General features: G+C 42.3%; 1 protein-coding gene across 4 annotated transcripts in view; it reads right to left on the minus strand.

Moving 5' to 3' along the window:
- The window catches only part of rbbp5 (retinoblastoma binding protein 5), a 37,672-nt gene that overhangs the window by 17,962 nt on the left and 6,839 nt on the right, over positions 1 to 12,871 (minus strand). For all 4 annotated transcript variants that reach the window (XM_052034788.1, XM_052034790.1, XM_052034786.1 and 1 more), the window contains exons 2-9: positions 10,508 to 10,533; positions 7,461 to 7,633; positions 6,115 to 6,255; positions 4,607 to 4,769; positions 3,335 to 3,444; positions 2,214 to 2,333; positions 1,513 to 1,666; positions 1,098 to 1,169 (exon numbers count right to left, since the gene is read on the minus strand). In XM_052034788.1, coding sequence (XP_051890748.1) covers positions 1,098 to 1,169; positions 1,513 to 1,666; positions 2,214 to 2,333; positions 3,335 to 3,444; positions 4,607 to 4,769; positions 6,115 to 6,255; positions 7,461 to 7,633; positions 10,508 to 10,533 — 959 coding nt within the window. The remainder of the gene's footprint in view (positions 1 to 1,097; positions 1,170 to 1,512; positions 1,667 to 2,213; positions 2,334 to 3,334; positions 3,445 to 4,606; positions 4,770 to 6,114; positions 6,256 to 7,460; positions 7,634 to 10,507; positions 10,534 to 12,871) is intronic.

Raw genomic sequence — 12,871 nt, forward strand, 5'->3', positions numbered from 1 at the left:
CGGCAGAATTCAATATTCATGCCATTAGGCTGCAAGGTTCCAGGACAGAGAATGAGGTGCTGTTCCTCCAGTTTACGCTTGGAATTCTCCTGGCAGTGGAGGAGGCTGAGGACTGACATATCAGTGATAGTGTGGGAGGGGGAGTTGAAGTGACTGGCAACGGGGAGATGCAGATCGTGATTACGGACAGAGCGCAGGTGTTCTGCGAAACAGTCACCTCATCTGTGTTTGGTCTCACCCGATGGTTTCGGGTCCTGACCTGAAACGTTGACCGCCTGCTTTTCTCCACGGATGCTGCCTGGCCTGCTGAGTTCCTCCAGCATCAGAGTGTTTTTCATCTAGATTCCAGCATCAGCAGTTCTTCTCTAGAAATAAAAGGCTGATTTGCACAGAAAAATCAAGGTGAAAAAAAACAATACATCACTGCTGGTCATGCCAGTCTTTTAAATTGAGTGAATGATTCACCTTACTTGTATTCAAAAAATTTTATGGTTACTCCCATTTTTACTGTCCGCTCTGTGGAATTACCCTCAAATCCCCAGATGGTTAAATCGAACAAAAAAAAATTGAGGGGTAAGAAGTACAGCTCAAAGACTGCGGAACTTGCTTGAAAGTGAACTTAGAGGACAAAAGACTGACATATCTTGCCATCCAAAGCAAACTGTTCACTCAAAAGCTGTCAGCCTACACCTCCAGAACCAGGTAACAATGAAGAAACGGGGGACAAGACATGTCCAGTAGCCACTTTCTAACACTTCCTAGTGGCTAGAATTGGCTGCTTGCTAGATGTGTTTTTTTTGATAAATCAGCAAAAGAAAAATGCCATCCACAGAGTGGATCAACAACATTTTTAATTATTATACCAAAATAATCTCCACAAGTGCTTTTATCGTTCCCTTACTCCTGAAAATGGCTGCTCAGGCTGGGGTTCATCCACTCCTAGCTCACTCCAATGACCAAGCCACGCACAGGAACCTGGACGCCAAGTGTAGGAGGGCCATTTGCAAGCCAATAGCTTTCATCTGGCACAAGTCATCTGAATGAAGCATTATACAGATCCAGAATCTAAGAAATTAAAATGAGTCCTGGACACTTACTACTTGATTCTGAGCCCAAATGGATACAACCCCACTGGATATCGAAGCAATGATTGGTCGCACAGGATGCCACTGAAAAAAAAACAAGTAAAAATACAACCTTGATGACTTAAATGTAAACACACCTGAATTTCTAAATAGAATATTTTAAAATCAATTACTCTCAAACTATAAAGTGTCAAATATTTTAAATGCTGTAGGATGGCTACAGGTTTATAGTTCACACTAATACTATTAAAATGCACAGTAGGGTTCTCAGAGGGCTTGAAATTAATGCCTTATTCTTGTTTTTAGTTGTGAAAGATTCCATAGGATTATTCAGCTGGTATTAGAAGAGGAATCCTGGCAGCAGCTCTTGATGGCCATTAGCAATTAAGATGATGACAACATGAACCATTCATGATTGGTTACTTACCGCTACATCCAGCAAAAGCTCACCCCGTGTGCCATGCAGAATCTTCACCAGGTTTCCTATGCTCTTCTCCCAGATGTAGAGTGCATGTTGCCGTGCCGATCCAGCACAGATGTACTCTCCGTCACCAGAGAAACAGCACTTCTTCCAAGGTGTTCTGAGATTTAAATAATCCACCACATCACATAAATTGGAGAGACCTTATCGCAAAAATGGAGCCTCTTTTCACACCATTCAAGTATACACATTCATTGTTTCAAAGAAAACAAAACATGCAGGAAACTGGTGAACTGGTGTTTACGCATTGTTCTCGCCACCCATTTTCTACATGCAGACGATTCAAGTGCTTTAAACAAAACACAAGAATGTCTGTTTTTTTTCATCATTAAACAACTATTAGCAAAACATGGCTCTGAAATGTGTGGGCAAGGTATCTGGGAAGTTAATACAGAAAAATAAAATTTGTCTATTCTCACTGATTTTTTTTTGAACAATCAAAACAATCATACTGAAATGAATGAAACTGAATGTTTGCATCGGATGTTCAAATCAATTTCAAACCTGAGCATTAGGAACATCTTTAGGACTAAAATAACATGCAGTTAATAAGCAGCTAACCTCACATCTGTGTTTGTAGCAAGCATAATCATTTTGTTACACAACCAGCTGTTTGGGAATTGCATCTGAATTGTCAATTTTATTACCTGTTCACCAGGTCCTGCAGCTTCTGCATTGGTTCAGGCTCACCATCCCGCCCACAGGTTAAAATTTCCCTGCCATCATACACTCGAATGATTCTGTCTGCTGTGTTAATTAGGAAACAGCTGCCAGGAAGGAAAAGAGTAATTTAGAGAAAGTAAATACACTGTCACATTGAGGAGAGGAGGAATTAACTTGCCTGCATGAGCAAATGCAGTGAAATTCACCTTAAGATTGCTGAGTTGTACAAAGCATTTAAATACAAACCGAAATGTACGTGGTAAAGTCAAGTGGCTATATTTCCAAGGGAGAAAAAAGGGAATTTAAAATGCTGGTAACTGAATATTTTGAAGGGAAGGTGGGGGGAGGGTCAAGTCCATATTACTCCAGTTCTGTTCAATAGATCAGACCGAATTATGTTCTCCAATACCAATTTCTGAGGATTTTTTTTATATTTCTGCTTCTTTAAGGAGATGAATAATGACTTTTATAAAACTGGAGAATAATCATGATTGGATGTTTCATTCATCCATCTCCAAGCCACATACCATCCTGAATTGGAAATTTGTCAGCATTCCTTCACCATTGCTGGGTCAACTCCCTCTCTAACACCTCAAGGACTGCAGACGTTCACCCCCATGTTCTCAAGGGCAATTTGGGACAGGCAATTAAATGCTGGCTCAGCCTGTGAAGCCCACATCCCTTGAATGAATGAACAAACAAAAAACCCTATGAGGAATGTATATGCATAAGCACAAGCCTACTGGGGTTATTGTAACTGCCACAGCCAAAGTTTGGCAATGCATCATGAAGGCTCAGGAACAGCAGCCACTTGCATGTGATGCCAGAGGATACCTGCCATCACCAGTTCTCAAGTAAGGAGTTTATTCACTTTGATGAGGAGAGAAAACTACTAAAAAGAAAAAAAAATACATGAAAATTAAAATTTAATTTCATGCAAATAGAATTACATGCAGTGAGTTTTCACTGGAACTCAATTCTCTCATTGGCCAACCATTGAATACCCCAAGGCTTTGCACAACAATTGACAGATGTGTACCACTGATTGAAAACAAAGTTCTTTGTTTCACTACCAGTGAAATCTGAGAAACAGTGAATTTCTCACCTGCCTTTCCTTGCAAATTCGATGGATTTTATAGCAGTGGTATTGCTGGTACCCGTTGTGACTCGGAATGAAGCCACCAGCTCTTGTGTATCAGTTTTTAACACCAAAATCTGAAAATGAAAGCCACATGTTAGCATTACCAACACACAGGAAATTGAGTCAGAATACAGGAGTTGGCAGGAGGCTATAGTGCTCTATATGACAGTGTTATTTTTCACCACTGGTAAGTTTACAAATGATAAAAATCGAAACTGTAAATGTATGCCAGAGCACTGAGAGGGGACAAGGCAAATCTATACCCACAAATGGCCCACACACAAAACAATAACAGCTTGGAGCAGCTCATCAGGTTAGCAGGCTAAAGATATCCCGGGCTTGTTTGTTAATCTATGCCTACTAAGCTAACCTATCCAAGTGGAATAATAAAAGCATCGTGGCCGGCATCAGTGTTCATGGAATAGGAAGTTTTAAGCCTTAGGGTTGTTAATTCTGACCATCACTGGCATTTATTTGGAAATGTCCGGATCAGGGTTAGATGTGCTCATCTCTCTTTCCCTCTTCCTCACCGACAGAAAATAATTTTTCACCGTAAGACCTCACAGAAGGATGATGTCATGGGGCAGGTCAATGGATCGCATCCTACTGCAGAACTGTTCCCCAGCTTTCAAGAAGAGGGCAAGGAGTTGGCAAGTGGTGGATCGGATACCATAAAATAGGCCAATCTCCCTCCCCAATGCTATGAAAAGACCAACAGATAAAGCCAGACAGAGCATGGGAAATTTGGAATTTGATTCATATATGGTTCATCAGGATGAACTGAAAAGAGCAACTAACTGATACACAGTAGTGTAGCAGTTAGCGTAATGCTATTACATTGCCAGTGACCCAGGTTCAATTCCGGCCACTGTCTGCAAGGAGTTTGTACATTCTCCCCGTGACTGTGTGGGTTTCCTCTGGGTGCTCTGGTTTCCTCCCACATTCCAAAGATGTAGATGTTAGGAAGTTGCGGGCATGCTATGTTGGTGCTGGAAGCGTGGCGACACTTGTGGGCTGCCCCCAGAACACTCTACGCAAAAGATGCATTTCACTGTGTGTTTTGATGTACACGTGACTAATAAAGAAATCTTATCTTATAATTGTTTATTTTTAGAAGATTGGTGTTGAGGAAAATTAAATTTTACTTGTATAAATACACAATCAACACAGCTCACCTCTCCTAAAGAATCTGTAAAAATCACATCAAAACTTAACAAGCTTCCTTGTAATACTCACCTTTCCCTTGGCATTCCCTGTGTATATATATTCTCCTCGTCGGTCAAAAGATGCCACAACATTAAGATCTGAATCGTCATCTACAGGCAGAACTACGTGCTTGGAATCAGACAGAGTTAGCAACACTGGTGCACACTTCATCGGGCAGACAAGAACTCTGTTCCTGTTGGTGCAAATATCAATCAGAAACAACCTTTTCCTTATCACATACTAATAACCCACTAATGGCTTTCAGAATCCAAACAGACATATTTCAAACACCAAAACAACTACAAACAATGCTGAATATATTCAGACAACTGGTGGCAAGAGTTATCACAGACTGTAAACACATCAATTACCCATTAACCTCACTTCATAGCCATTATTCTCATTTTATGGAAGAGCTGATGTTGGAAATGTTACTTACACATTGTCTGAACTTATCCATTTTTTTTAAAAGAGCTTGGCCCATCATATCCCCATCACCATTAATCACTCCACCCTTTCCTTCACACTTTATTCCCTGCCACTGTTCTGCCAATTTCCAGTTCTAAAAAAAGAAATAAATTCCACTGTGCCTTTCATATTATAAAATGTTTCAAAACATTTTACAGCCAATTAAATACTTTTGAAGTATAGTCACTGTTGTAATGTAGGAAATGCAGGAAACAATTTACACACAAGCTCCCACTAACAGCAATGTGAGAATGACTAGATAATCTGTTTTTTATAGAAATGTCAACTGAGGGATAAATACTTGCACAGGTTACTTCTCCTCCTGTTCTTCACATTAGTGCTACAGGATCTTCCATGTCCACTTGAAAGTCTAGATAGTGACTCAGCTGAATGTCTTATTCAAAAGGCAGCACCTCCAACCGTGAAAAACTTCCTCACTACTGCACAGCAGCAAAGGCCTCGATATGAAAAACAATTCATCAACCTGAAGCATTAACTCTGTTTCTCTCTGAGCAAATGTTCCTTGACCTGCCAAGTGTTTCCAGCTTATCACTCAAATTTCTAGCATCCACAGGAATTTGTTTTTGAGTGGTAGATTTGGCTTCTGCAAATCCTGGCACTATAACGTTTCCCCTGACACTAAGAGAGATGCTGAACCAAAGCTGAATACTTTCTTGCAGGTGACGGCATTCTCAGAACACTTCAGAATTTCTTTCTCAACACCACCCAGGAAAGAGTGCACAACAGAATCAGGAACTATTGGAGTATGCAAGGCAGCAAGGAAAGGCATAAAACTAAAAGCACTTGCTGTTAAGTTTGGGATATGTGAGACTTTTCAATACTAGCACCAAGCAGTAAGAAGATAGAAGAAGTAAACTTCCTACAGTCTATGTGACAGAGAAAGAATCGTCCAACAACTTGGCAAGGAACTTAGAAGTGTTTGAAAAGTGCATCACAAATCTTACTTTCACAGTACCAAGGAAGTTCTGCAGACTAAGGCTGTGAGAGTTTTTACTTCCATGACAACTTGCCTCTTACCAAAAATCTATCCCAGCTCTTGGAATACTTACTGATCTCTGGGGTGGAACTGCACTTTGAGAACAGGCGAAGGAAAGCGGAACCTTTGGTCACAGTCTCCAGACAGAACATCCCAGAGTGACACTATGTTGTCAGTGGAAGCGCTGACTAGTTTATGCCCATCTCTGCTCCAACTGCAAGATACAAGATATAAATATGTTAGTTAACAAAGAGATAGGAACCCAATATTTTGTTTGGCATGGGTATTTTTTCTTTTTTTTATATAATCACTATGTTAACTATTGCACCTTAACAAATTTCAGTCAATGGAATATTAAAGCACTCACACAAAATAAAAAATAACTCTCTCTGGTTAAGGGAAAAGGAGGTTTATTAGGAACATTTTTTTGCTTTAAAAGGTAAAAAAAATCTATCCAATGCATAATCAAACTAAAAGACTCAACATGATAAATGCCAAAATTAAAGCAATTCACCAAGAGAGAATTGTGCCAAAGTGGTGATAATAAAATGTGATTTTAAATATGCACAAGATTAGTTCAAATACTTCTAATGGTAGCCAAACAGTAGTAGGGATTGTTGCAGCTGAGCACTAAAAGGATGATTCTCTACTAACGAGAGACTCTGCAGAATGCAGATTATGCACCATCCTTGTTCCAATATTTAACCACATTGATAACAGGAAATGTTGCATGAAGGCAAAAGGAATTGGACAGATTATAGGAGTGCACATTGAGAATGAACAAGAAAACAGAAAAGCACAGTGATATTCTTCTACTTCCTTATTCGTAGACAGAATTATCTAGCTCAGGAGGCGATGTGGGGATGACCAGTTTCAATGGGGGAAGAAAATAAGGGAAAAGAGGGAACTAACATAAGAATCAGGAACAGTCTATAAACACCCAATGTGCCTGCTGTGCCATGCAGCAAGATCATTGGTGATCCTATATGTTACACGCTCTATTGCCCTATCCCCATACCCTCCAATCCCAAGAGGGAATCCCAAAAAAAATCTACTGATCTCAGCTTTGAATAAACTGAGCTCCCACAGGCCCATGGAAGCAGAGAATTCCAGTGATTTACAACCCTCTGCATACAGAAACTTCTCCTTATATCAGGCTTAAATGGTTAACCCATTATTCTGAAGGAATATGACAGGAGTCACAGTGCTCTCAAGATCAAGGAGCCATTCCCTCAGCACCTACCAAAATCTGATACATCTCAATGAGCTTACCTCTTATTCTTCTAAAGCCTAGACAGTGTAAGGCAATCCTACTTCATAGGACAAGCCCTCTAACCCAGGAGTCAGTCTGGGGCTTTGCAACATGCATATAGTTTGTTAAATACAAACACATGCAAACCCACACAAATAATAACTTACCATAGCGAGCAAACTGGATGTATGTGCGCACTGATGATCTTGGCGATACCCCTTGTCAAGAAGTCCCAAATGACGATGCGTCCATCGTTACACCCGACAGCCAGCAGCGTACCCCACCTATTAAAGGTGCAGGTGAGTGCCATGCTAATGCAGTCCAGAGTTCCATCTGCCTCCTACATGTTAAAAAAAAATTGCACTGAGACACATCAGAGAGAGAAGCAGTCTTACACCTATATAAACTTACATTTACATAGCAACCATAGTTTAACTTTAAAAACATTTCAAGAAGCTACAAAGGAGAACCAGACAAACTTCAAGTGAGTCACCTGCAGATATTAGGTGAGCAAAACTCTGATCAATAAGTATTTTTTATAAGGTTGGAGAAAGCAGGAGATCTAGGCAGGGAATTCAAGAGCTTCTTCCACTGACAAGGTCAAACACAAAAGGTCCAGGGAAATGGGGGTGCACAGGACCAGATCTGGGGGAACCAAGTTCTTGGAGGTTGGAAGGCTGGCAAAAGTCACTGATTTAGGGATGGACTGGAGGATTTAAAACTACCATGAGAATTATAAATTCAAGGTGTCAAGGTACCAATGTAAGTCATCAAGCACACCTGGTGCTAACCAAGGTACTTTGAGAATTCTGGATGAGCTCAAGTTTAAGAAGGATGCAACATGAAATATTCGAGACTAGAGGTGTTAGAAGTATTAATGAGCCTTTCAACGGTAAATGAAAGAAGGTGACTAAAAAATTAGAGGTAGAAGTAGGTGGTTTTGATGATGTAGAGAAATATGCTGCTGGAAGGTCAAGCATGATGCCCAGGTCTCAAACCTCAGACACCAGCTAGGGAGGATGGAATCAGTAGTCAGCTGGGAAAGTTTGTGTGGGGCAAGAACTGTGTGAATCACCCTATGACATTGAGGATGTGAAAAAATACACAGTATTTCTTGTAGTGCAGCACCACTGTAGCAGAATGTTAGCCCCAGCACCACTGTAGCAGAATGTTAGCCCAGATTATGGTGTAAATTCAGAGATAAAATATGGTTTTAATACTAACTTTTAGATCTGTGCTTCCTTCAAGGCAAGTAATGGGTGGTTCTGTACTTAGAGACTTTTACTACCAACTTCAAGTACAAACCAATGCAATTATTTTAAAATGCCAACTGAAAGGAAGGACTTTCATTCTATGGCAGGAATCAAAACAATCAGAGGTGAAACATAAGAAAATTTAAAAAAAGCAGGAGTAGGCCATTCAGCCCCTCATGCCTATTCCACCATTCAATAAAATCAGGATCAGTGCCACTGTCATTTTGTTACCTGCCTCTCTAGTTTTCTGATTTATACCATGGCCTATTTGAGGACTCTAAACAATATTTCCTATTTCCTTATGATACAGATTTCGGTCATCAAGACTATGCCAGGTCTCAGGGCAATCCCATTCCCCACTTATTTCCTTATAACCGATTCTCTCACACACGCTCATTAACCACCAGCACCCCACCACACACACGAGTTCTTCTACCACCCGCCCTGCACCAAGGACAATTTACATCAGCAGCCCATTTATTTAATAGCTAGCAAGTCTTTGGGATTGAGTCATGGAGTACTACAGCACAGAAACAGGCCCTTCGGCCCATCTAGTCCATGCCGACCTGATCTTCTGCTGAGTCCCATCTACCTGCACCTCGACCATATCCCTCCAAACCCCTCCCATCCATGGACCTATCCAAACCTCTCTTAAATGTTATAATTGAACCCACTTCCGTTGGCAGCTCATTCCACACTCACACCACCCTCTCAGTGAAGAAGTTTCCCCTCAAATTCCCCTTATGTATTTCACCCTAAACCTACGTCCTCTAAATTCTAGTTTCACCCAACCTGAGGGGAAAAGCCTGTATGCATTCACCTTATCTATACCCCTCATAATTTTGTATACCTCTACAAGATCTCACCTCATTATCCTGAACTCCACAGAAAGTTCTCACCAATTCAACCTTTCCCTATAACTCAGCTCCTCAAGTCCTGGCAACATCCTGGTAAATTTTCTCTGCACTCTTTCAAGCTTATTGATATCTTTCCTATAGGTAGATGACCAGAACTGCACACAATACTCTAAATTCAGCCTCTTGTACAACTTCAACATAATATCCCAACTCCTGTACCCAATAGATGTGGGAAGTTTCTGGACCACCCAAAGAAATCCACAAGGTCACAGTGAGAAAATGGAAACTCCGTATAGCATAGGAGATCAGAAATGAAGACAGGTCACTGGAGCTGAGAAACACAGACTGCAGCATCTCTATGCTGTCCTATTCCCATCATTGTTTTCTGCTCCTTTCTGTTTGCTAGCTCCACTAACAGTGATTCTAATCTTCCTCACCACTGACCTTAATCCCATTATATATTATCAGGGCTATCTCTCCTACTATCCATTTTGCCTGTCTTCTAAAAGTTAATCTTCCTGCAATATTTATTTCCCAACCTTGATAAATTTGCAACCATCTGCCAATTATTTCTATTCATATCATTAACTTATCAACCTTGCTGCGAATGCTGAAAACGTCCAGATAAAGGGCATGGAATTTTGTTGCCACCATTTCCCTTGCTCTGACTCTAAATGGAGGTTATGATCATACATTTGCATGTTCTGTCCCTTCCTGACATACTCTGACACCATTCCACCACTCTGCATTATCATCTTGTTTTTTCTTTTTTCTTACCTTTTTAAAAAATTTCTCCTCACTATAACCCTTACATACAATTTTTAGTTTAAAGCCGTCTCTTTAGCCCTAGTTATTTGATTTAATCCCAGCTCCAGCTCATTTCAAGTGAATCCCATCTCAAGGGTCCAGCTCCCTCTTTCCCCGGTAGTGGCACCAATGTCCCATGAATAGAAACCCATCTCTCCCGCACCAATATAGTAAGCCTAAAGAGTAGGAAACAATGTGCTAAAATAAAATCACAAATTATAGGAAGCATTTATATTACTCAGATTGCTGCTAGTCTAACAAATAAAAGAAAAATATAACATATTAAAAATGACATACCTCTGGATAGTTCTGTCCAAAGGACTCTGTTTAAAAAGCGAAAGTGAAAACAGATCAATTTAAATATCAAAACACATCACCAAAAATTATTCAAAGTGCTTTTACCCCTACTCTGCGTACATGATAGATCTTAAACTTTGTCATGGTTTCAAGCTTTAAAGATACAACACATACAAAATGCTGGAGGAACTCTGCAGGTCAGGCAGCATCTGTGGAGGGAAATGGACAGTCAATGTTTTGGGTCAAGACCCTCCATCAGGACTGGAAAGGAAGAGGGCAGAAGCCAGAATAAGAAGGTCAGGGGAGGGGGAGAGGGAGGAGCACAAGCTGGCAAGTGAGAGAGGGAGGGAGGATGGAGGTGAGGGGGGATGGAGGGGTGATGTAAGAAGCTGAGAGGTACAGTAGAAGAGGCAGATGGCTGAAGGAGGAGGAATCTGGTAGGAAAGGACAGTAAACCATGGAATGAAGGGAAGGAGGGGAATAGATGGGCAGGTCATGAGAGCGGGGGAAGGGAAAGAGAAGGGATGAGGGGACCACAGGAATGAGGGAAAAAGGGGGAGGAAGAAAAGAGGGGTAAGAGGTGAGGGGGTTACCAGAAGTTAGAGAAATTAATGTTGAGGCTGTCAGGTTGGAGACTACCAAGGCAGAATATGAGGTGTTGTTCCTCCAACCTGCACCTGGCCTCAATGTGGCAGTAGAGGAGGCCGTGGATAGACAGGTCAGTATGGGAGTGGGATGTGGAACTGAAGTGGGTGGCCACCAGGAGATCCTGGCTTTTGCGGCGGACGGAGCGAAGGTGCTCGACGAAGCGGCCGCCCAATCTGCATCGGGTCTCACTGATGGAGAAGATGCTGCACCAGGAGCACCGGATGCAATAAATTACACCCTTGGATTCACAGGTGAAGCACTGCCTCACCTGGAAGGACTGTCCAGGGCCCTGAATGGTGGTGAGGGAGGAGGTGTAGGGACAGGTGAGGCACTTTGTACAGTCGCAGGGATAAGTGTCAGGAGGGTGATCAGTTGGGAGGGACGAGTGGACGAGACACGACTCCTGCAGGGTTTCATGTCCCGATGCAGGGTTTCGACCCGAAATGTCGATGATTCCTTTCCTCCCACAGATGCTGCTCAACCCAATGAGTTCCTTCAGCAGATAGTTGGTTGCACCACCGCCATCTTGGCAGCTTACCCCACCCCTCCTCCTGCTTGGCTACTTCTCCCTTAGCCCCCCTCCCCACCTCCTCCAGCATGGCTGCTATGCCCCCAACTCTTCCCTCCCCCCACACACACACATATATACTCCCCCAGCTTGGCTGCTGCTTCCCCCATTCTCCCCCCTCCCCACCTTCCCTGGCTTGGCAGCTTGCCCACCCCCCCCCCCCCAAGACATAAGAGTAGAATTAGGCCATTCAGCCCATCGAGTCTGCTCCGCCATTCGATCATGGCTGATTTATTTTTCCCTCTCAATCCCATTCTCCTGCTTTCTCCCTGTAACCTTTAACACCCTTACTAATCAAGAACCTATCAACCTCCACTTTCAATGTACCCAATGACTTGGCCTCCACAGCCGTCTGTGGCAATGAATTCCACAGATTCACCACCCTCTGGCTAAAGAAATTCCTCCTCATCTCTATTCTAAAGGGACGCCCTTCTATTCTGAGGCTGTGCCCTCTGATCCTAGAATCTCCCACTACTGGAAACATCCTCTCCACATCCACTCTATCCAGGCCTTTCAATATCTGGTAGGTTTCAATGAGATCCCCCCTCATCCTTCTAAACTCCAGCGAGTACAGGCCCAGAGCCATCAAACACCCCTCACACATTAACCCTTTCATACCTGGGTCATTCTCATTAACCTCCTCTGGACCCTCTCCAATGCCAGCAGACCACTCCTTAGATATGGGGCCCAAAACTGATCACAGTACTCCAAATGTGGTCTGACCAATGCCTTATAAAGCCTCAGCATTACATCCTTGCTTTTATTTTTAGACCTCTCGAAAGGAATGCTAACATTGCATTTCTTCCTTACTACTGAGCCAACCTGCAGGTTAACCTTCAGGGAATCCTGCACTAGGATTCCCAAATCCCTTTGCACCTCTGATTTCTGAATTCACTCCCTGTTTAGAAAATATTCCATGCCTTTATTCCTTCTACCGAAGTGCATGACCATACACTTCCCCGGACTGTATTCCATCTACCACTTCTTTTGCCCATTCTCCCAACTTGTCCAAGTCCTTCTGCAGACTCCCTGCTTCCTCACCTGCCCCTCCACCTATCTTTGTATCATCTGCAAACTTGGCCACAAAGCCATCAATTCGTCATCCAGATCATTAACATTTAACATGAAAAGTAGCAGGCCCAACACCG

Source organism: Pristis pectinata, chromosome 20, assembly GCF_009764475.1.
Source record: "Pristis pectinata isolate sPriPec2 chromosome 20, sPriPec2.1.pri, whole genome shotgun sequence".
Classification (NCBI taxonomy): domain Eukaryota; kingdom Metazoa; phylum Chordata; class Chondrichthyes; order Rhinopristiformes; family Pristidae; genus Pristis; species Pristis pectinata.